At 33.2% G+C, this 22,273-nt stretch overlaps 5 protein-coding genes across 5 annotated transcripts; 2 read left to right on the forward strand and 3 right to left on the reverse strand.

Moving 5' to 3' along the window:
* Positions 1-169: 169 nt before the first annotated feature.
* On the reverse strand, positions 170-9,216 carry LOC138130659 (uncharacterized). Its single transcript, XM_069047265.1, has 5 exons — positions 8,664-9,216; positions 8,007-8,609; positions 2,229-2,393; positions 1,929-2,171; positions 170-1,534 (listed from the first exon to the last, which is right to left on the reverse strand). Exons 2-5 carry the CDS (start codon positions 8,574-8,576, stop codon positions 830-832), a joined length of 1,683 nt encoding a protein of 560 aa, XP_068903366.1. The 5' UTR covers positions 8,577-8,609; positions 8,664-9,216; the 3' UTR covers positions 170-829.
* On the forward strand, positions 4,638-6,396 carry LOC138130660 (tyrosine recombinase XerC-like). The gene is made up of 2 exons (XM_069047266.1): positions 4,638-5,521; positions 5,581-6,396. The coding sequence occupies exons 1-2, from the start codon at positions 5,139-5,141 to the stop codon at positions 6,374-6,376; spliced, it is 1,179 nt and encodes a 392-aa protein (XP_068903367.1). The 5' UTR covers positions 4,638-5,138; the 3' UTR covers positions 6,377-6,396.
* A 1,952-nt stretch (positions 9,217-11,168) lies between the features above and the next one.
* Positions 11,169-12,807, reverse strand: Rpn3 (regulatory particle non-ATPase 3). Its single transcript, XM_069046975.1, has one exon. It carries the CDS (start codon positions 12,729-12,731, stop codon positions 11,244-11,246), a length of 1,488 nt encoding a protein of 495 aa, XP_068903076.1. The 5' UTR covers positions 12,732-12,807; the 3' UTR covers positions 11,169-11,243.
* A 224-nt stretch (positions 12,808-13,031) lies between these two features.
* LOC138130477 (protein FAN-like) lies at positions 13,032-17,568 on the forward strand. Its single transcript, XM_069046974.1, has 11 exons — positions 13,032-13,246; positions 13,296-13,728; positions 13,780-13,962; positions 14,013-14,084; positions 15,210-15,412; positions 15,464-16,092; positions 16,144-16,341; positions 16,395-16,647; positions 16,697-16,927; positions 16,979-17,322; positions 17,377-17,568. The coding sequence occupies exons 1-11, from the start codon at positions 13,233-13,235 to the stop codon at positions 17,466-17,468; spliced, it is 2,652 nt and encodes an 883-aa protein (XP_068903075.1). The 5' UTR covers positions 13,032-13,232; the 3' UTR covers positions 17,469-17,568.
* Positions 17,551-18,734, reverse strand: Dnaaf6 (Dynein axonemal assembly factor 6). The gene is made up of 2 exons (XM_069046976.1): positions 17,946-18,734; positions 17,551-17,890 (listed from the first exon to the last, which is right to left on the reverse strand). Exons 1-2 carry the CDS (start codon positions 18,258-18,260, stop codon positions 17,633-17,635), a joined length of 573 nt encoding a protein of 190 aa, XP_068903077.1. The 5' UTR covers positions 18,261-18,734; the 3' UTR covers positions 17,551-17,632.
* Positions 18,735-22,273: the final 3,539 nt, after the last annotated feature.

The raw sequence follows: 22,273 nt of genomic DNA on the forward strand, positions 1-22,273 counted from the left end.
CATTTTCAACAGCACTTGTATGGCATTATATAGACATTTGAATTTACTTTAAGGCCCGGTTTATTCACCTTCAAGTAAATTTATCTAGCCAGTAGTTGCTATGACTTAGAATCTGCGCAAACGAGGCAAATAATGTCATAATTTACGGACGTTTGAAGAAAAACAAATATTGTTAGAAAATCTTTATTCTTTACTTTACTTTCAAATAAACTTTCAGTCAGATGCTGATTGTATTATAAATATATCAATATTTAATATTAACTATGTAATAACTAGTCACTATGTACAGTAAAATCATGATGACAATATACAGAACAATATATTTAGGACAATTATTGATATTTTAAAAAGATAGTAACAAATTGAAAACAAATTATAACAAAATCAATAAATAATTTCACATCCTTATAAATATTCTGGCAATTGCTTAAATAAAATAATTAAAAAGTCTAAAATGGAACTTCACCATACGAAGTAAGTACATCTTACTAAAAAAATTCTAACATTGTACAAAAAAATTTTAAACCACGAAAAAGCGACGTTAAAAACTTTTGGGGCTGTATAAGAAACTAATAAAAATAATTGTTACAATATCTGTATAGAAACGCACATACCACTTATCGTAAAGTTCAGATAATCGATCAGAACGATTTCAGGGCCAGGATGGCAGGCCATAGTTTAGTTAACAAAAAAGTTGAAGCATTGAGATTTTTACAAATAATACATTATTCTTCCTATATTACAAAAATCACTGTCTTAACAAGCAGTACGGTAACTGTCCAAATCACTTGTGACAACTACAAAAACAATTATACACATGAAAACACAATCATTTATCAGCATCAGGTAGAGGTGGTGCTGAAAATTCTATTGTATAGGTTTTTTTTTGCGTGATGTCTTCTATATTTTGGCCAGTGCAGTCTTGTCCGGCGTGCCCCATAGCGCCGCAGTTGTAACAATTCGAGTGCAGGAACGAACTGGGAAAGAAAATGGGTAGGTAGGAAGGTGTGTAAGGCGGAAATGAATTATCATTCGTTTGATACGATGTAAAATGTGGAAATGGCGGTCTGTACGACGCAGAATAGTTTGGAAACATTGACCTGGTGGTATGGATGGCGGTAAACGTGGGATAAGTGGTATAAGGCACAGAGCAGTTGTTGAAGGTAGGTGTAGGTGGCGGTGGCGGCGACGTCGTATCGCACAAAGAAAGACCCGGCGTCACAAATGGTGGCATACCATTGACTCGAGGTTTTTCTCCCTCTCGAACGGGACATTGTGATGATGTTGAGTGTGGCGTTGCGGCAGGCGTTTCTGGAGGGGTTTGATTTAAGCTGCTGCTACTCGACGAATTGGAACGATGCAACGAATTCTCGCCATCTATATTCAACGCCTGAAACTGTTCCAAAACGAATGGTCGGGGAACACTCTTTGTCGGACAAGCGCTGAATCGGATACCGTTAGGCTGCTTTAGTTCTTTCACATGGAACAGCCAAGGTCCCTCCAACACCAATTTGTCCTCTGGTATTGAATTTAACTGAAACAAATGACAAATCGCTAAAACACAACTTATTTATCGACCAATATTGATCATTATCGATCATATCACCTAAAGAAAACAAGTCTTTCAAATAAACTCTCTTTTCAGCAGTGTGCATTACGCGGTGACAAATTATTTTAATTATTGCATATAAAATAAGAAACTTATCAATTCTCCTGAAGAAAAAAAAATGTTATTGTCAGTGCCACTTACCGAAAATAGTAGACAACTAGGGGGTCATTATAAATGATTGTACCATCGTAGGTGGCTGTGCGCTATGCTTTAGGTGCGCCGCTAAGCCCACTAGTTGTTACCAACATTTATAATGACCCCCTAGTAAGCAGCACTATTTTTTTGTACCTTCACGGAAAATTGCATTATTGCGACTTACATCTTCATCTGGGAATTTAACGTTCTCTGCGGGGTGAAGAAATGGAAACTTGTTTGAAGAGAGCGCATCGATAGGTAACTGCGTTGGTATGGTGTCAATTGGCCGAGGTGGTTGTGGGGGTGGCATCGGCGTCGAACGTAACGTGACTATTGTTCGGTGAGGTGAGGTACTCCTACTATGATTGGGTGAAGTTGATTCGCTGACTAGGGGTGATACAGTAGGTAGAGGAAATGGCGGTGGTACCTAAAGACAATGGATACATTATTTACCGATCCAACATTTAATAAGTCGCTTTCCCACCTCCGGAGCTCCACAAGGGTATCCAGGAATGTTCCACGCTACGAACTCCTGGGTGGGTTGAAGTGACGGAACGTGTGGAGGCTGTTGGTAGAGAGTGTCATCACCGCAAGGGATGGTGTTTGATGTTTTTACGGGGACAATTGGAACTTCTGAAGTATTCGTATTCTAGCAGTAGACAAGCAGTAATACAAAAGACATTAAATGGTTACAGACAACTTGATGAAATGATTAAATTTTTATACTTTCTGCTACAACAAAATAAAATAAAATAAATAAAAAATAAAATAACGAAGATTTGTTAAAAGATGTGTGGTAGTTTGATTTTATGAAAATTATGAATTTTTCTAATCAATTATTAAATTTATCAGGATTTTACGTTTATTTGTGTTAATCCCAGATAAATTAAAAAATTCCTTTATATGTAATAATCTTTTAATCGCAAGGCACCAACATTAGATAAAATACGATTCTGAATAATTGCTATTATACACGAAAAATAACGTTTTTTCACTAAAAAGTACGTTCTACAGCAAGATAATAAACTTTTAAATAAAATTTTCAAGGCGTAGTAGCACCTTATTCATATAATTATGTAGTTTTTTATTTCATACTGTCCAGTAGATGTTCGATTACGTTATCAATTTGAGTTCGGTAGGTGAGTTATAACAGTATCAGAGCCGAAAAGTGTCGCTAAGCAACACCTACCGGACTGTTTTATTTTTATAAATCAAGTCTCCGACATTGAAAAGTGAAAAAATTAAAAAATATTCTATGTAAAAAATAATAGCAACGGCCGTTGGCATAGGAAAAAAGGTGATGCGATTTTCACAATAACATATGTAATGTGATTTTTTTTTAATTACGATAGAGATCAGACTTCCAGTATGAAATAAAATACATTACGTACGATACACTTCCGGTAGTACTTGTAACAAGTAACCTACCGGACTTATAACGTAAATAACTATTATGGGAATTGTCTTAATTAATATAATCATGAATTTGACGCATTAACAACATTACGCCATTTTCATATTCTAGATATTTCCCCATTACTTGGATACTTTTTATATAAGGTCATTTTAAGCTACAACAAATATTAAAACATTCGCCACATAAAGGCAACTTTACTGGAAATAAAGTATGTACAAGACTTTTAGAAAAATAGGTCACAATAATATCTAAACGACTCCCTTAGCATATTATCTATATTAAATAAAAAGAACAAGAATTTAAAGTCGTTTATGATTATACAAACTGATAAATTATTTAATCCTTAATACGCCTGAATACAAACAGACTTTTGTAACATGATTAAGTACATTTATGAACAATTTATTCAGTTTCAAAGTCAGATATAGTAATTAATATTTTTTATATGTAGGTATATTATATTTATTAATAATGATAAGATAATTTATTTAAACTGATGGGTACATTTTATTTTTCAATACTGATTGACTAAATAATACTTATTGTCAATCTGGAGATAAATTAGAACTTTATCTACCTTTTATACTATAATGGCTGATAAGTCATAATACCATTTTGCAATATGCTTACGAAAAAAAAACAATAATTGAAAGACAATATAAAATCACGCATACTGATAACAGAAGGAAAATTCAATACGACAGAAATGCACGTCAGATGAGAAATAAATATGTTATAACAACATCTGTGTACTATTATAAGCTCCAACTTTCTATAGGGAATCTAGAAATATTTAAAAAGTAATTGCTAACTTAGAATCAAATGTATTCGAGAATTAAAAACTGGGTAATCCAAAAGTGAAGAAATTAATTTTCCGATAAAACAACAATATTAACAGAAATTATTCTGATAAAAGATCTTACGTATTTTTTCTACTAATGGAGGAATAATTTAAGTCCCCACGTAAAACATGCTGTTGAACATAATATCAAGTCCTGAGAAATTTGAATATATTTTAGTTTTGCCGTTCTGTAGCATATTGTGGTAGTATCAAATAGAAAAACAGCGGTTATGTCAGTCCATTATGACAGGTTTTTAATAGACTGTTGTTAAGAAAAAAGTAATCAGAATATAGAAAAACTGAAAAAAGCACAAGCAAAACAATTAGGACGTCGAACTTACTTCCGGCACTAAGATTTCATAATTTGACATTTGATTGTTGACATCTAATTTGACGATTTAAGCGACTCGAGAGTCGAGACACAGTTCGACACAATAAAATTATAGAGCCGCACAATTCCACAGGACTCTTGATATACGTTCTTTTATAAACACTTTGTACTAGATTCGTGGCATATGCCGTCGAATCACTTCACGAAACTTAAGATAATATACAGGGTGTTATGGAAGTCCACATAATAAATTGAATCACCAGTAGAACTCTTTAAAATAAACATTTTTTACATATTGATCTTTTTTTTACATTTTTCTAACCCCTAATTTCCGCTCGCGGGATAATCATCAATTGAAACGAAAGAGTGAGTAAAAATGTTTTTGTGCGATAAAAACTGCAGTTTTTTGAAGAAAGAACGATCGCTGTGCTAACACCAACAGTTTATACTGGTTTTCATTCCAGTATTTTAATCGAGTAATTTTCGCGCTTCGTTATCAATGGATGTGTAATCACATGAGCAGGTATGAATTTTAGGGTTCAAATTTTATTTAATTTTAACTCTGAAATAATTTGCGGAAAAAGTGATAAATAAAAAAAATGTTTATTTTAACGAGTCCTATTGGTGGTTATAGTATTTTACATTACAAGCCAGGTAAAATGGTTTTTACTGGCGAATGGAGGATATAACTGACGAGTCGAAGACGAGTCAGTTACCTCCTTGAGCCAGTAAAACCAGTTACCTGGCGTGTCTTGTATAATATTTTATTTGTTACTAAATTGTAAACAACTAAATAAAATTAAAAATGATCAAATTCTGTTTTCTTCCAAATTATTGCTCAAAACTCAGAAACCTTAGAAGTACAATTACTATGACAACGCGCCGTTTGTTCAAATTGTTTATTTCCGTCAAGATTTTTTCTCAAATGAACGTGCCAGAAGAAATCAAAAAGGAAGCTATAAACGTGGCTTCCAGTTTACTGCCAGCGAAGTCTTTAGCAAAATATGAACGAGAATATGAAGAATTTAAAAATTGGCAGAAAAACAATAACGTAACTGGTGTAACGGAAGACGTTCTTTTGGTGTATCTTCACCAACTATCAGACAAATTTAGCCCCAATTCTTTGTGGTCGAAATGGTCCATGTTAAAAAGCTGCCTGGAAACTAAAGAAAATGCTGAAGTTCGCAGGTTTGTTTTCCTATTACAGACGTTATCAAAAAAGTGATATTTTAACTTGACATTTGTAGATTTCATAAGGTAATTGCTTTTCTCAAGAGAAAGAATGAGCGTTACGTGCCGAAGAAGGCAAGGATTTTAACAAAAGAGCAAGTGGAAAAATTTCTTGTTGAAGCTCCTGATGACTATTGGTTGTTATATAAAGTGATTACAATTTTTGGAATTTTTGGTGCTTGCCGGTGTGACGAGCTTCTCTCGTTGACGGTGAAGGACGTAGAAGATGTTGAGAAATATATTATCGTCACTTTACGGAATACAAAGAATTTAACAACAAGGAGATTTACGATCACAGATGAGGGCTGCAGTTTTCAACCTTGTGTTTTGTACAGAAAATATGCAGCTCTTCGTCCTCGTCAAGCAGACCAATTACGTTTCTTTTTAACCTACCGTAATGGCAAATGTATTTCCCTCAATGTTGGCCAGCACACTATTGGCGGTGTACCGAAAAAAATTGCAACATACTTAGGGCTACAAGAACCTGAATTATACACAGGTCACTCATTTCGCCGATCAGCAGCAACAATGGTTGTGGATGCAGGTGGAGATATTTTGACACTAAAACGTGTGGGAGGATGGAAAAGTAGTGGAATTGCGGAAGGTTATGTGGATGATTCTATCAATAAAAAAATTGAAATTGCGAAAAAAATGTTTCCTGGACGAAACTCAACAGATGTGGCTTCCACTTCGGGAGGTTCTACAATTAATTGTCCAATGACGAGCGAATTCACTTCCGCTTCAGGAATGTTCGACATTAGCGGAAATTCTAATTGTACATTTAATTTTAATTTGTATGAAACAAAGAAATAAAAATGTTCAAATGTTAAAAACGCTACTATCCTTTCCAAATTTCAAATTTCTCTACTAACTTGTTAAATTCATAACTGGTCTGCTGTCAATTTAACGCTACTAGCCAGTTAAAATGACTTTTCAACGTCAAGTGACAGTTCGAATAAATGACGTTTACAATTTAGTAACAAATAAAATTTATTACGTGGACTTCCATAACACCCAGTATCGTATCTGGATTGGATTCCAAATGAAATATATCTGCAACCATTTTAAATGTATTTTAAAAAGATTTAAAACCTTGAAATGCCATTATATTGAAGTTTTTTTAGTATTAGATATCGGGTGTGTCAAAAATGACGGACAGGCGTTTTAGTAGCATAACATAGATCCCAATTTTGTATCAAAAACTGTTCCAATTTGAAAACTGACATAATTTCATTGACATTTATTTTATAACGGTGTTTTCTCGTTGCTATGATATGTTAGCAATGTTGCCGCGTTTGAAAACTACTCCCCCACACCAATTTAACATTGACAAAGAAACAGATTTCAAACGTATTCGTGAAAGGAATTTTTGGATATTTATTGAGGGCACCTTTGAAAGTTGATACAATTGATACATCAATAACAGGATCATTAGTTTTACAGGTAGTTTAATTGTAACTTCCAAAAGCTCTTGCGCGTTAACGAAAGGCAAAAAGCAAAAAAAAAAAAAACGATTCTTCATATTCCATGATCCTAAATTGTAAATTGTGTAGCTTCTTTGGTGTCTGACTTTTTTAACACCCGATATATTTACTTGAATAATAATTAGTGATTGCGACAGTATCCCACATGTCTTTAAAAAAATAAAATCTTCTAATACTAATAACATTATTTTCTTCTTAATTTTTTTTTTTACCTTGTTCGGTCTTACATACACCTCAATACTTATCCATTTTCAAGAGATTTAACTCGTTTTAATTCCTAAATAGAATTAATAAAAAAAGAAGAACAGCAGGAGATTGTTTTTTATAACATCGTCTCCCGCTGCAAACTCGTAGATTCACGTAACACCTGTGGTGAAATCAAAATAACACATCTAACTGGGTAGACTTTGGTGAAATAGAGGTCTTTGAACAACGTTACTCAATGAAATCAAATATATATTTTTTTAAACTTGTTGCAGCTCCGTTTCCGGTTTTAGTTAACACAAAAAAAAATTCACATTATAAATGACACGACGTGACTGTAACATACTACCTTTCTTTTAATAAAAAATAAAGACAGAAAAATAACTCATATGTTTTTTTTTATTATAAAATAATAAAACATGTGAAACTTAAAGAGAATAGCTGTGGTGCAAGTTTTTAAATATGTAAGAATTTATGAAAATGTATTTCAATAGGTGTCTTTTTGCTCTTTTTCATTTAAAGAAATAAATGTTATAATTTAAGACATGTTGCACCTTTGTCTAACAGGAAAATCTCATTCAATAACTTTGTTCAAAAAACTATGAAGTGGAAAATGTTAATAGAAAAACATACTTATTTCAAAAATTAAAAAAAATGTAGTGTTATATTTGATTAAATATTAAATGTATCAAAAAATTAAATTTATAATTTTTAAATGATAATAAATAAATAGCTAATTCATAATTAAATCTCACCATTGTTTTTACTGGGGCAAACCCGAATCCTGGGGGGTATGTAAAACTAGGAGGTTTGGGTGAGATCCTCTTTTTGCTTTCCCTAAGTTTGATAAGTCGGGTGAGTATATCATTAAAATAAAGCTTTTGTTCAAAAGTAAAAGCTGGATGATGCAAAGCCATAACAAACAACAACAAAAATTCACTCTGAATGTTTGGATCCTTAAGATTTTCTTTCACTATACAATCTTCTAGCCAGTCTGTCCTTAATATATTTTTATAAAGCCAATTGGCAACACTATAGTTCCTTGATGATAGTAAAGAAAGATTAATTAGCACTCGATGCCGAACATTTTCATCTAAGAGACCTGGACTTAATGAGGTATCTTTGGACAGTTTGTCTAAATCGTTGGCATTTATGGCTGGTCCGCGTAGTTCCTGGTACGTGTGTTTACCGATTTCCTCAATACAGCTCCCCAAGAAACGAAGTTCAAAAGGAATGCACATATTTAACAGTTCATACAATACATCTATTCTTCTGTAACCCTCCAAGTCCTTAAACCATAATAAAACATCCTCTTTACACACCATCTCCAGAAAACATTGATGTTACGATGCACAGTTCTGCAAGGGTTGGATGGTTAATAAATATATGACATAACCTATATTTCCACTCACATCCAACGCATTCAAGACCATAGCAAAAACCGATCACACCAGAAGAATAACACTTTCATCTAAAAAAACGAAATGCAACAACGGCACGTTTAACACTTTTTTTAACACTCGGTCCTTCTGTTGGATAAATAGACGAAAAAGAAGTGTCCATTGACACCAGCAGTAGGCAGCAACAGAACAACACTTGATTAGCACCGACGAAAACTGCAGGTGGAATGCGAACGTCTTGACCTAACCAGTTAATAGCACCTACCATTCAACATTCAACAAAACAACTCTGACATTACACATTAGAGTATCGGGAATCACACTGCAGATTGCAGCTTTGTTCGCTTCGTCCCCACTTTTCAATTTTTACACAAAACCACTACAATTGCAAACTTGAGATTATTGGGGACTTTAAACTACAATTTATTAAACGGAGGGGAGACTGATTTTATTTTGAGATAAAAACCACACTATTTTTTCTAGAGTAACGTTGCCACATTTCCAAAAATATGTCAAATTTGATTGTTGCAATTTTTGCTTTAGCCGAACGAACAAACTTCAAAGCATATGATTGCGCGGTAAATTTAAAAAGGGTGTACAAGAAAAGGGAATATAATAAATATATTTACCACATAACGTGGAAAATACTCGGGCGGCACCACGAGGTCTTGGTAAATTTCATTATTACAAGAAAATCCACTAAATCGCTTTACCTTATTTTTAATTGACTTGTATTAATAATTTTGATAAAACTGTCACGTAGCACCAAAAACATTTTTATTGTAAATCCATGTTTTAAATAACATTTAAAAATTATTAAGTCAATAGGCACAAAAAGTTTAGAATTAATCCAAAATTTAAAAAAATGAGCAAATATCTTAAATATGAGCGATCAAAGTAATTTGTAATCGAGTCATCCATGAATTTGAATCCGTATGTCTTTTGCGATTTATATGTCGAGATCTAAAGGGCCCCACAAACTGCGTTTTTGTTCGACAAACAAGTCTGTTCGAACAAAAACGATGCAAATCTGAAATATGTGTCTGGAAAACGGTCGTTTTTGCTCGCGAACAAAAATGATGAAAATTATCAGGTTTACCCAGATTATGTCCGTCGAACTTGTTCGACAGACTTGTCAATTCAAGCAAATCTGAAGTGTGTGCGGTAAACAGTTTTTAAAACGTCGGTTTTTGCAGTGGTGTAGTACCAAATAATAAAACCAGGGTTTGGCCATTTGTATTTCGCGACAAATTATGGTTTGGACGGATCTTCGCCAGATTAACAGAAATGTCTTACTGGAATTTATAGAACTGTAACCAACTGTAACGCAGTCTTCCGTGTTTGTGAAAAATAAAATCTCGCGAGTACAGTAATTGTATTTTTTGCTTTTATAGCTAATGCCGCCGCCACTGCATACAAATATAATTTCATATTTATTCACTCATTAAAACCTCTAAATAAAACTGAAGTCTGTGTGAAACTCATGTTCGTCGTTTTTGTTCAAACAGGCTTGTTCGTCGAACAAAACCGTCGAATAAAAACGCAGTCTGTGGGGCCCTTTACCTGTGTTTCGCGCTGTGTTTATTGAAGCGTGGAGTTCAAGTAACAACATACGAATTTGGGTTCATGGATAACTCTATTACAAATTAATTTGATCGCACTTTATATCCATGAAATGCTTTTTTCTTAATTCAGATATATTGTGGCCACAGTTTTCAAGTTTTCAAAAAAATCATTGACAATTCAATGAATGATTACCATTTTGTTGACACAGAACATGATTGTGTCAAGCAGTGAAACATTTTGATTTATGACTGACAACACGGCAAAATTTTAAATAACACAAACAAAATTATATGTATTATTGTTCGTCACTGTCAAAGCATGATTTTGACCAGTTTTTTTGCCTGAGCCAGTAGGTACTGTCGCGAGCAAAAAAAACTGGTCGTCAGAATTATGCTTTGACGCATTGGAAAATGCTCTATTGTAAAACGGTCTTAAATATCATAAGTATAACCTATTATCATGTTGTATGACATTAATTAATTAATTTTTTGACACTTTGTTGACGTGGGCATAACCAGGCAGGGATTTTTTTTAATTTGAGACAATCTAATCAAATTTTGAAATGACATTGACGACCAGAATTTTTTGCTTGCGACAGTACGTTATGACGTTATATAAAATAAAACAAAGGCAATTTCTTTTGGTAATGATAATGAATTCTAGGTAAAAACATATTAAAAAATAATTCACATTAACTAAAAAACTTTTGGGATGCATGCTAATAATTTTTATGATGTAATACCCTGAAAACTATCAAAACTTCGTCAAGTAAAATTTGCAGCCTCATTGGATCTTTTGTCGTTTTTAATAATGCTTATTATTTTGTATATTGTAAATTAAATAATACTTTTCTTATTCGTTTATTTAGTTTGATATTTAATGCATTTAGGAAGTGCAAACATTAGAAATTAGATTTAATTAATATGCATAGTTAGGTATTACATAAAAGAATTTTTGTATAGGTACACAAATTTATTTAACTATAAAATACAACTTTGCATAAGTAATAATTAAACACAAATATGTTCATGGGAAACCATCATCATCTTCTTCCGCCATTTCCTTGGCTAGTTCCAAATCTTGCTGTTCTCTTTCTCTACGTTCTTCAGCCGATTCGAGCTCTTTACCGTAAGCTTTAGGCGGATACCTCATGGCCTTGACACTCTGATTATGCAAATCCAAGCAAAAAGAAATTCGCTGATGAAAAGCCATTTCAGGTTCTTTTGTGCAGTAAATATCTGTACTTTCTTTGCTACGCATGTAACCACCTTCAGGATCTAGAGTTGCTTCGATAACACCGTCTCGAATTGCTTTAGCGACGATAAACTCTGCATCTTCGGCAGAATCTAAACCAAGCTTCCTCGCAATATCTTGGGGTGATATTCTAGAATATGATAAGCCAATTGCGCGAATTGCTGTTTTAATTACGTTATGTCTCAAACGCAAAATTAATGTGAAAGTGTGATCTTGTCGAAATTGAGGTCCAAAATTCTCCAACACCTCCCCAAAACGGTGTAAGTTACCCATGCGCACAGCTTGAGTAAGTTGGAAGTAAGGTGCAAGTGAATGTCTCATACTGGCTTGTCTGAATATTTGTCTTTCTGGGATATCTCCCAAAAGCAGTTCAACCACAACTAGAAGCTTTTGTACAGTTTGGCGAAAACCGACGGCTGCATTTTGCGGCGATTTTCTCATTGCTTGAACCAAATGTTTGTGGGCAACACTGTATTCTAATCGAGCAGCTTTTATTCTACCCAAGTAGTACAAGAAACGCGCCCATTCGTTATTACTAGCAGTCTCTGGGAAAACACATTTACTGACCAATTTATCTGACTGATCATAAAGAGAATAATGCAAATAATTTCTCAATAAACAGTTAATTAAAACTGCTTGCCCTTCAAAATCATTTCTTAAAGTGGCTGTCCTTAAACGCGCATGTAAGAAGGCTCGAATAGAGTCCAATTTGCCAGTTAATTCTGCCACTCTGGAGTGGTAGAAATAGCATTTGGCTGCAATTAAATCTAAGCTTCTACGATTCTGACTTGTTATTTTGTTCATCAAAGCCTGAGAGCATCTTACCCCTTCAGTGAGTTTATTAGTGTCAAGTAAGTAAACCAAAATCAGGAGATGAATGTAAGCATCAACTTCTGGAACTGGTGACTTTGTAGCTGATCTTGCTCTTCCTGTTTCTAATTCCAACCCAGCAGGTACATCTTCAAGATATTCAGTTAAAGCATCCCTCTCCGAAACTGGATAAATCTGATTCACTAAACTTTTAAGCACGGCTCCGTTGAGTTTTCTTCGGGTATTTGGCAGGCACCTTAAGACACGGAGGATGAAACGGTTTTCTTTGTTCGCCACTGCTTTCTCGATTTGCCGGGCTTGCTCACGAATTTCCACCAAATTTTGAATTTCGATCGTACGTTTACTATCTCCTGCTTCCAAACCAGGGGGGCTGTCGGCGTTCTTCATTTCTACGTCTGCAATGTCTGCTGGAGCCATCGTATTACTCATTGTCTTTCAACAACAACTTGCAACTTTTGTTCTTGTAAGCACACTGTCAAATTTTGGTTTTGCTTCGTAACGCTGTCATTTTTATAGTTGCAGCGACATCTACTGCTACTTTTGATATATGTAGAAGATCTATTCTGTGCTTTTGATATGTTATAAACTCTTTCTTTAACAATTACAAAACAGTAATACATTATTTGAAAAAGATTTAAAATAGTTTCAGTATATTTTAATTTTTTTTTCGATACTTATTAAATTAAAATTACTTTAAATTGTAACCTGGAATTACAGATTTCTTTTTTTTTGTTAGCAATGTCGGAAGTTCTGTCAACAGTGACAATTTTTTGAAGTGTAAACAAAATTTGAGGTTATTTATACCCACGAAAAATTCACATATCCAATAAACACATTCTTTTCATATTTAGATGAAATTTCACCAAGTTATTTGTAATTGTCATTATCCTTATACTTTGCAGCAATTTCAAAATATTTTTGCCTCTGAAAATGGATCGAGGAAAGTACGTCTTTTTTATATTTTTTATGCACATAAGTTTGAGTATTTTTAAGGTTTTCGTTGTTATTGTTGGACCCCGGTGAAATATATTTTGAAGATTTTAGCGCAGTTCTAATTCCTCCAGATATTACTCCAAAAACATTTGATAATAAAAAACAAGATGGTAGATTAAAAATGTGTTCGAAATCATTAGTTTTTGATCCAAAAGATATAAATAAGCCAATTATTAAAATATCATTAAAAGACTGTGTAGTAATTGAGCAGTGGAAAGGTAGTGCAAAATATTTAACCAGTAATAATGTTTTAACTGTGAATTGTCGCGAATATATTGAAATGCTGGAAGGAAATATTGTTGCACCATATAAATTTAAAGAATCTACTAATTTTTTGTTTCAATTGAATTATGCAAATATTATGAACTGTTTACCTCAAATTTGTCAACTCCATCGTGCAAGTACTCTTCCAGCTGCTGAACAGGCTGACATGGTAAGTATAAATGGTAAGTATAAATTAATTAATGTTTGTGGCTTAATTCAGATTGCAACAATTGTGCACTCACGTCAAGCAAGAGTTAATTTTGATCCATTATGGTTAGATCTGTATGAGAAGGTTGTATTAGAAACAGAAGCTGATAAAGTAACACCCCTTGTTGTGAATCCTGGTAGAATTTTGTTATCAACATCAAGATTATTTTTTCAACCATATAATAATGTAGAAACAGTGAGTACTTAGTTTTTTGTAGTTTTCATAATGATTAAAGCTTTATGAAGGTTCCAGTGATTAGAATTGAGTTAAACAATATCAAGCGAATGGTTAAAAGAAGATTTTTATTGAGACATATAGTAAGTATTAAATTAAATATGTGTGTCAAATAAGTACATTAATTTTAATTGGTAATAGAACTTGTTAATAGCAACAATATATTTAAATATATTTTTTTCCTAAACCTTGAAGTTATCCAGTTAAAATGATTGAAAGATTTGACGCAAATATCACACAAATGGGGATTATTTGCTTCGCCGATGCCGATAAGCGAAGAACAAAAAACAAATGAAAGAAAACTTTCACTTGTTTTTTCCTAACGGCGACTAATTGCTGCAACCGTTGCTGTGACGTATAATGATAAGGATAGACGAGAAAAAAGGGAATCATATGGTAGATATTATGAAATGAAAATGAAAACTATTTTAAACTGACCATAATGAATCACCGATACCTAAGATGAGAACAAAATGTCTCCTAAAGTTAGTGTTAATCCGTAAAAATTCTCATGAAGTAATCAGAATAATCACTAATCATTACAAGAAGTGTTCAAAGTTATTGTCAATACAATAATGTAGGCGCCGACGAAATGATTCATCCACTCTTTCCAGTATACCTCTGTTATTGCGAATTCCCCCCGTTCTCTTAAAACTGCAATTGTATCAATTCTGACCGAATATACCAAGTCCTTCGTGTACCCCCACAAGAAGAAGTCACACGGAAATTCTTTAGACTCGAGGAGCACTCCCGCACGCTTCACGATACGCCAACATAGTATCTATGTATTCACTATTCGAAAATAAACGCGCCATTTTCACAAAATTTTAGGTTAAATCACAGAATCAACACGTAAACACCTGCCTCGTTGAGTCGACAAAACTAAACTACACCGCGGCCGCAGAGCGAAAACACTTTTTCTAAAAACACAATGTTTTGCGTTGATTTTACAAAAAGTATTTCACGGTCACTGTCATTGGGTTAAATAACTAGAAAATGCGAGTAAATAAACAGCTCGTTAATTTATGGGGGAAAAAAATACCGAAATGAAAATTATATTTCGAAAAAATGGTGCATAACAATTTTGTTGTTCTTGACGAGAACTGACATTGGTTAAAATTAATGTACTTATTTCTGAGACACGTATAATAATTAGATTTTTTGATCAAATTTTCCACACTTTTTACTGGATGTCTCAACTTTTTCAGGGTTTAGAAATTTACTGTAGTGAAAGTAGTAGTAATCCACATATTTATTTATCATTCAGAAATCAAGCACAGAGAGATAATTTACATGATAAGTTATTAAAAGAACCAGCATTAAAACTAGAAGAGTTAGACCAAGATGTAATGACTTTACAATGGCAAAATGGTATTATATCTAATTATGATTATCTGTTGTACATCAATAGGTAATTTTTTTCTGAACAAATTGTGGACCATTTCAAAACATAATTTTACAGTTTAGGTGATCGAACAATAAATGATTTAACCCAATATCCAATATTTCCATGGATTATTTCAAATTACACGGCGTCAGACTTAGATTTGCAAGATGTAAACAACTTTAGAGACTTGAGCAAACCTGTAGGTGCGTTAGATGACGTCCGATTACGACGTCTTCTTGAACGTTATGAAGAAATGTCTCATCCTAAATTTATGTATGGCTCCCACTATTCAACTCCTGGTTTTGTGCTATTTTATTTAGCTAGACTGTACCCTCATTATGTCTTGTGTCTACAAAGTGGACGTTTTGACCACCCAGATCGAATGTTTAATTCCGTAGCGGATGTTTTTAAAAACTGCCAAACCAATATGTCTGATTTTAAAGAATTAATACCAGAGTTTTATGATATTTCACAACAAGGAAATTTCTTAGTCAACAACTTGGGAATTAATTTTGGTTACCGTTATAACGGACGTAAAGTAGCTGATGTTGAATTACCACCGTGGGCAGAAAGTCCCAAAAATTTTGTTACCATACTCAGAGATGCTTTAGAAAGTGACATTATTTCCCGTAAACTTCACCAATGGATAGATTTAATTTTTGGATACAAACAGCAGGGTGAAGAAGCAGTAAAAGCTAATAATTGTATGTTGCACATTATGTTTGTAATAATATTTATAGAAAACTTTTTATTAGTATTTTATCATCTGTGTTACGAAGGAAACGTAGATCTCGATTTAATCTCCGACTTAAATGAACGTCATGCTTTGGAGGTGCAAATCATGGAGTTTGGACAAATTCCAAAACAAGTATTTAAAGTACCTCACCCTCAGAGAAAAGTTGGTCTTCCTTTATTGAATGAACCACATCAAATTAAATTATCAGAAACTGAAGGTTTTTGTTTGTTAATTTCCATTATAATTAATTACTTTATTGCCTGATTGCAGATCTTTGGAAAAATATGAGTGATTTAGAGGTTGTAACTACTTTTAATACTCATAAAAATACGGTCAGTCACCTTTTTATTAGTGATGACTGCACTCGCGTAACTTCTGTGGGCCACGATTCTAAGTTGAAGGTATTTTCTTTGCAACAAAATCGGCAAACGAGAAGTGCCAACATTGGAAATATGCCGTTAAGTAGCTGTATTCAGATGCCCAACGTTAATGTTTTGGTCATAGGAAGTTGGGACAACCAGATGTAATCATAAAGTTACATCACTTCCTTTCTTCTTATAATATTTTTTCAGAGTATTGTACGATCTAGATTATGGGAAAGTGACGGAAAGCGTGTTGGCCCATGAAGATGCCATCACTTGCATGTGTTGGGGTAAAATAGCCAGTATTTTGGTATCAGGTAGTGGGGATTGTACCGTAAAAATATGGAAGGGTTTAAATAATAATGGTATAGTCAGACCAATACAATGCCTACAGAAGCAAATAGATCACAATTCTCATGTTAACTGCTTGGATTTTGATATGTAATTGTGTAAAAGTAGTTGTGTGATTGTTATTAAATTTTGAATTGTTAGGAACAATAATTATTTAGCTGTTGGAACCGAAGATGGAGAAGTGTACATTTGGCAAACCAAAGACTTCATTCTTAATAAGAAATTTCAAATCCATTCATCCAGCATTACCACAATTAATTATAGCCCCGATGGGATGAAACTGGCGTTAGGTAGCAGAAACAAGACTTTACAAATTATCGACGTTGAAACTGGGTTGTCTGTTTTTACAAAAACGATGAAATCACCCATTTCTTCTTTGAAGTGGGACGGTTTTTTACTTATTTTAGGCTGTGACGACGGAAACCTGTTTATATGGGATATTGTGAAAGTAAAATTGCTGTACGAAGTCGATAAGGCCCATTCAGGTGATTTTTTTTTTATGGCAACCTTTCTTACCTACTTCAAACTTTAATTTTTAGGAGCCATTAGGACTGTAGATATTTCTTCTGATAAATCTATAATTGTTACCGGTAGCGAAGATCGATTGATTAAAGTGTGGAAGCCCAAATAAGAAATGTATTTCCCATAAAACAATAATTTTTAGTAGTATTAAGATTATAGTATTGTGATATTTTTAATAAAAGCCCCATTTTTATTTTATTATTAAATAATGCCTTTTATTAAAATTAATAACGTGCAGCAAATTAAAAAAAATCCTTACATTCATTGCAGATTTTAAAAATTGATAAAATCGAACTCTCTTTCCATTCTTAATGTGATAAAGAGCTTTTGTTGTTCTTTATCCCATTTTGCATCGCCTTTCTGAGGATGAACTGGTTGAGGCAGTGATATTTTAAGACTAAAATTTGGTGAAGTCACTTCCAATTTATTTGTAAGTACCTTAATATCAATGTTTTGCATGTGCTCTCCAGGAAGGTCTATAGTAACAATCACATCTTCGCAACTAGCAGTTGATGGGGTTTTACCTCCCATCTAAAACACGAATGCCCTGTACAATTTGTTACTAATTCTAAACCTTAGTCCATACTTGTAAGAACACGTCGGACGCGGTAACTTTTTGGCGATAGCTTATATTCCATTTAGGAATTTTTTTCCAATCAGAAGAGAATTCAGAATCAGAAGGCAGTAAGTTTTCAGCGTCATACATATTGGATGTGTCATTTTCCTGTCTGTTAGTTTCAATTTTTGCATATGGATTTTGTTTTTTTTCTTTCGGTTTCTCTTCGGTTTCACATTCTGCAGAATTCTCACAGTTATCGTTGCAGTCGGAATCAGAGTCGTCATCATCACGAGGTGGATTAAATAACTTAACAAGTTGTTCGATATGGCAAAATTCTGTCATTTTCAGAAAAAGTTAAAGGTAAAAGAATGTATCGAGAAGACAAGATATAATTTCTTGCACAGATTTCTTGTCGAAAATATTGATCTAATTTTACAAACCATGGCAACAGACAAATAAATTCGAGTAGGTATAATTTAACATGAAACGTAAAAATTCTGCTTAAAATGTCAATATCAGTCAATATGTAGTTATTTACAATATAAGTGGGATATTAACGTACGTATTGTGAAGAATTGCCCCACCACGAGGCCGTAGGCCGAATCTGATTATATAAAAAAAAATCGTTTCTCACACTAAATAATTATGTACAAATGAAGGTTTGTGCTCTCGCCGCGATAAAAAAATAAAAAGAAGGAAAAATTCTCGAAAAGTAAATTGAATTTAAAACCAAAATTTAAAAAAAAAGGGGAAACTGAAAGCGAAGCCCGATATCGTCCTCGATGCTATTCTTCTACGCCGCCCACGATCGGCGGGACTGTTCCCTTTGGCCTCACCTCATTTCCCAAAAGAAAAGGAAAACTCTAAAAGAGAAAGAAGTCGCGCGGCAGACGAAGACACAAAAGATAAATAATATAAGAACTCTTACAAAAAACTGTTATCGGTCTGACCGGCCGTTTGCAGGCGAGGTCACCAGCAGACCGATAATTCAAACCGGAACAAAAAAAACGTTCTCCCTGAAACGACGCGCTCGCATCTCGAAAACAAAAAATTACTCTATCACCCTGGCCTTGATCGTCACGGGGCGGTCGACGTCTCTGGAGACCTGGACGTTCCTCGGGGACTTCCTCGAGCCCACGGTGGACGACGAAATCCAGGCGTGGAATCTGACTCCGCTCTGAGTTTCATTATTTTCGGCGGAAAACTCGCCGCGAGTCGTGCGTACGATGATCGGATTATCATTTTTTTTAAATGTAACAGTACCTAATCATAGTAATGTAAGATCCAACGAATATTGTACAAAGTTTTATTTACCACCGCTAAAATTGTCTTAAAATAGCCCCACTTTGATAGAATAATAAAGTAATGAAAGTGACGATAGGATCTAGATCTAAGTAATTTTTTTCAATATGATAGCAACACGTCGATGCTCGCGTTTTAGTCTTTTAGTTGCTGAATAACAATGAACAAATTTTAAATTTGTATAAATGTGGCTTTTCTAATACCGATAACTTCTGATTTTTTTTGCATTCGGCTAGGCAACCAAGAATACACTCGTAGTCAACCAAAATCGAAAAACTGGAAGACTGGACCAACCAGCGGAAAACTTCTTGTCTACTTTTTTTTGCATTCGACTGTAAGAATTGTTTTGAGAAAATGACAAATTTTACTTCAAAAATTTAATTTTTAATGTAAAAATTTTAATTAACCTCAAACAAATATCTAAGGTTAACACTAAAATTGAATGCAAATGTTGAAATTGTCCCCCGCCGACCATTTGGCACTCACCAACACTTTATACGCTGCGCTCAATAATGTCAGGCCTTATTTGTTCCATTTTAGCGCGAATTCTCTGTCGAAAAAATTGCAAATTGTTTGGTCTATCAAAATAAATCTTTTATTTTAAATAAACCCATCAAAAAAAAAATTACCTTAAAAATTAAATTAATTTTTTGAAGTAAAATTTTGTCAAACAAATTTTTATGTAAGACGCCAATTTTTTTCGTTCATCGTTTAGGTAGGTACTATCGCGGCCAAAATACTTTGGTCGTCAATGTGACATAAATGACATTCAATTGTAAAGCAAACTTTAGGATGTTTAACCTTATTTTTTACTACTGTCAAAATTATTTTAATCTATCAGTGTCATACGGGTAGGGTAAATCCCAGCTGTGGAGGCAGGGTTCAAAAGCAAAAGATCAACATGGTCGCGGTTTAGACAACCTTCAGAAGCAAGTAAGACGATTCTATATTTATCAAAAACTGAAAGTGCCATATTTTTGACAAGAATAATTTGAAATTGTCATGTATATTGACATTAATACTTGATTTACATTTGAAGTGTCAAAAATTGGCGACCAAAGTATTTTGGCCGCGATAGTAGTAGGAAACTATCAGAAAAAGAAGCAAAAAGTGGGGTTGTTATTAAAAAAAAATGGTGATGACGTCATTGAACTGCCCCAGCGATTTTCCTAAAAACGTCACATAGTGCTATTATGAGTTTTGTTGTTTTGTTCCAAACTTTATGTAATATGTATGTTTATTATGAGTAGATGTTGAATAATAGTATATTTGCTAACAAGTTTAGAAAAGTGATGTTTTGTTGATTAGTTTGGCTGATTTGACTGCAAGCGTAGCAACTAGGAAGTAGCGAGTACCTAGTTAATAGCCATATGATATGAGTCACACTTTTATAGAATATCTTGCGAATATTAATTTTTCGCATTTTATTCGAAAATGTTGAAAATTTAGTAAAATAAACAAAAATATTTTCCAAATGTATTCTGCCAGAAAATTTAAATATTCCGATTTGGAAAAAAATGGAAGGCTAAAAAAGTAAAGCACAATTCCTTTTGGAGGAGATATTTTAAAAACAGCTTTTTCGAATTTAAGCAGCTGTTTTCGATATTTTTACCGATAAAAATAATTCATTTCCATGTTAAAAATGTGTTTTGCGCAAAATTCGTTGCTATGCAATAATGGTTGCTATGTCTACATTTTAAATGATTTTGAATTTAGCAATATGTATAGTGCATTACTGTATAAAATGCGATTTTTTTAAAATCTCAATTATTAAGTAAAATCAAAAGTGAACACCTGCAAAATTCAATTTGTATTTAGGTAGAACTTTTATTTTTTTCACATCAAAAAAATAATGTAGTTGAAGGTTAAAAGCGTTGAATGAGGAGATATCTAGGTATTCATGCAGATATGATATGATCTATAAAATAAAGATCCATTGTTAGTATTATCTTTAATTCTCTAACACGTTATTGATCAAACATCAAAAGAACTCAACTACTCAAAATAAATTATTTCAAACAATACACACAGATGTACACACCTGACCTTTACTTACGTGGATGTAAACACTTGATAATGATATTTTGAAAGTCACCAAAGGTTGAATGTCATTATATTATATTTATATTAAGTCGTTCCATTATATTTATATTAATTATTGCTTAATAGATAGCATGTTGTGTTATTAGGATTAAAACTGGTACTTTTTTTGAGGGGCAATTTGTATACACAGCGAGGTGAAGCGTAGCGTAGCCGAGGTACTGCAATAATTGCAAGTCAAAAAAAGTCACTTTTAATGCGTATGACACATACTATTTTTTCTCCAACCAAGTAGAGGATCCATATCATGAAAAGCACGAAATTCATAGGTATACATTTAAAATCTTAAAACGAAAGTTTTATTGAAATATTCATGTAACCAAAGAGATAGTTTTGGATTTTTTGTTTACATATTTAGTTGTTTTCTTCAAATCAACGAAGTATGAAACTATAGGGTGAGCAACAATAACTGTTTCAGTTGGCAATAAAAAATTTTACATGAAATTTTCAAGACTGTGAATTGTACCTATTTCGGTTTGTTTTATTGACACTATTGACAGCTGGTATACATTTCATATTTAAACGTGTTGGTTTTTGTATTCTTTTATTAATAAAATGATTTTCTCGTTGGAACATGACATAAAAGTCACCAAAAGTCACCAGAATTTATTGCCAACTCAATCAGTAATTGTTATTCACACGGTATTACAGTTGCAAGTAAAAAATTTTAAGCGTAGGATTAAAGGTACTTTTAATCTAACTTTAGGAAGTAAAAGTGTTGCCTTAGTAACACGTAACTTTTTGGTACAGTTACAAAAACATCATCTTTAGTAATAGAAAACGGAATTACGAGTAAAAGTAACCTCTTGGTTGGACAAAAATATAATTTTATTTTTTGAAAAATGTATTTCGTCTTTATTAAGTCTATTCAGACTTTACGATTTAATACCAATTAGAAACATATAGTGAAATTTTTTTAATAAACAATTGTCAGTGTCAAAATGAAGTAAAAA

The sequence above is a fragment of the Tenebrio molitor genome, chromosome 5, assembly GCF_963966145.1.
Source record: "Tenebrio molitor chromosome 5, icTenMoli1.1, whole genome shotgun sequence".
NCBI lineage: Eukaryota > Metazoa > Arthropoda > Insecta > Coleoptera > Tenebrionidae > Tenebrio > Tenebrio molitor.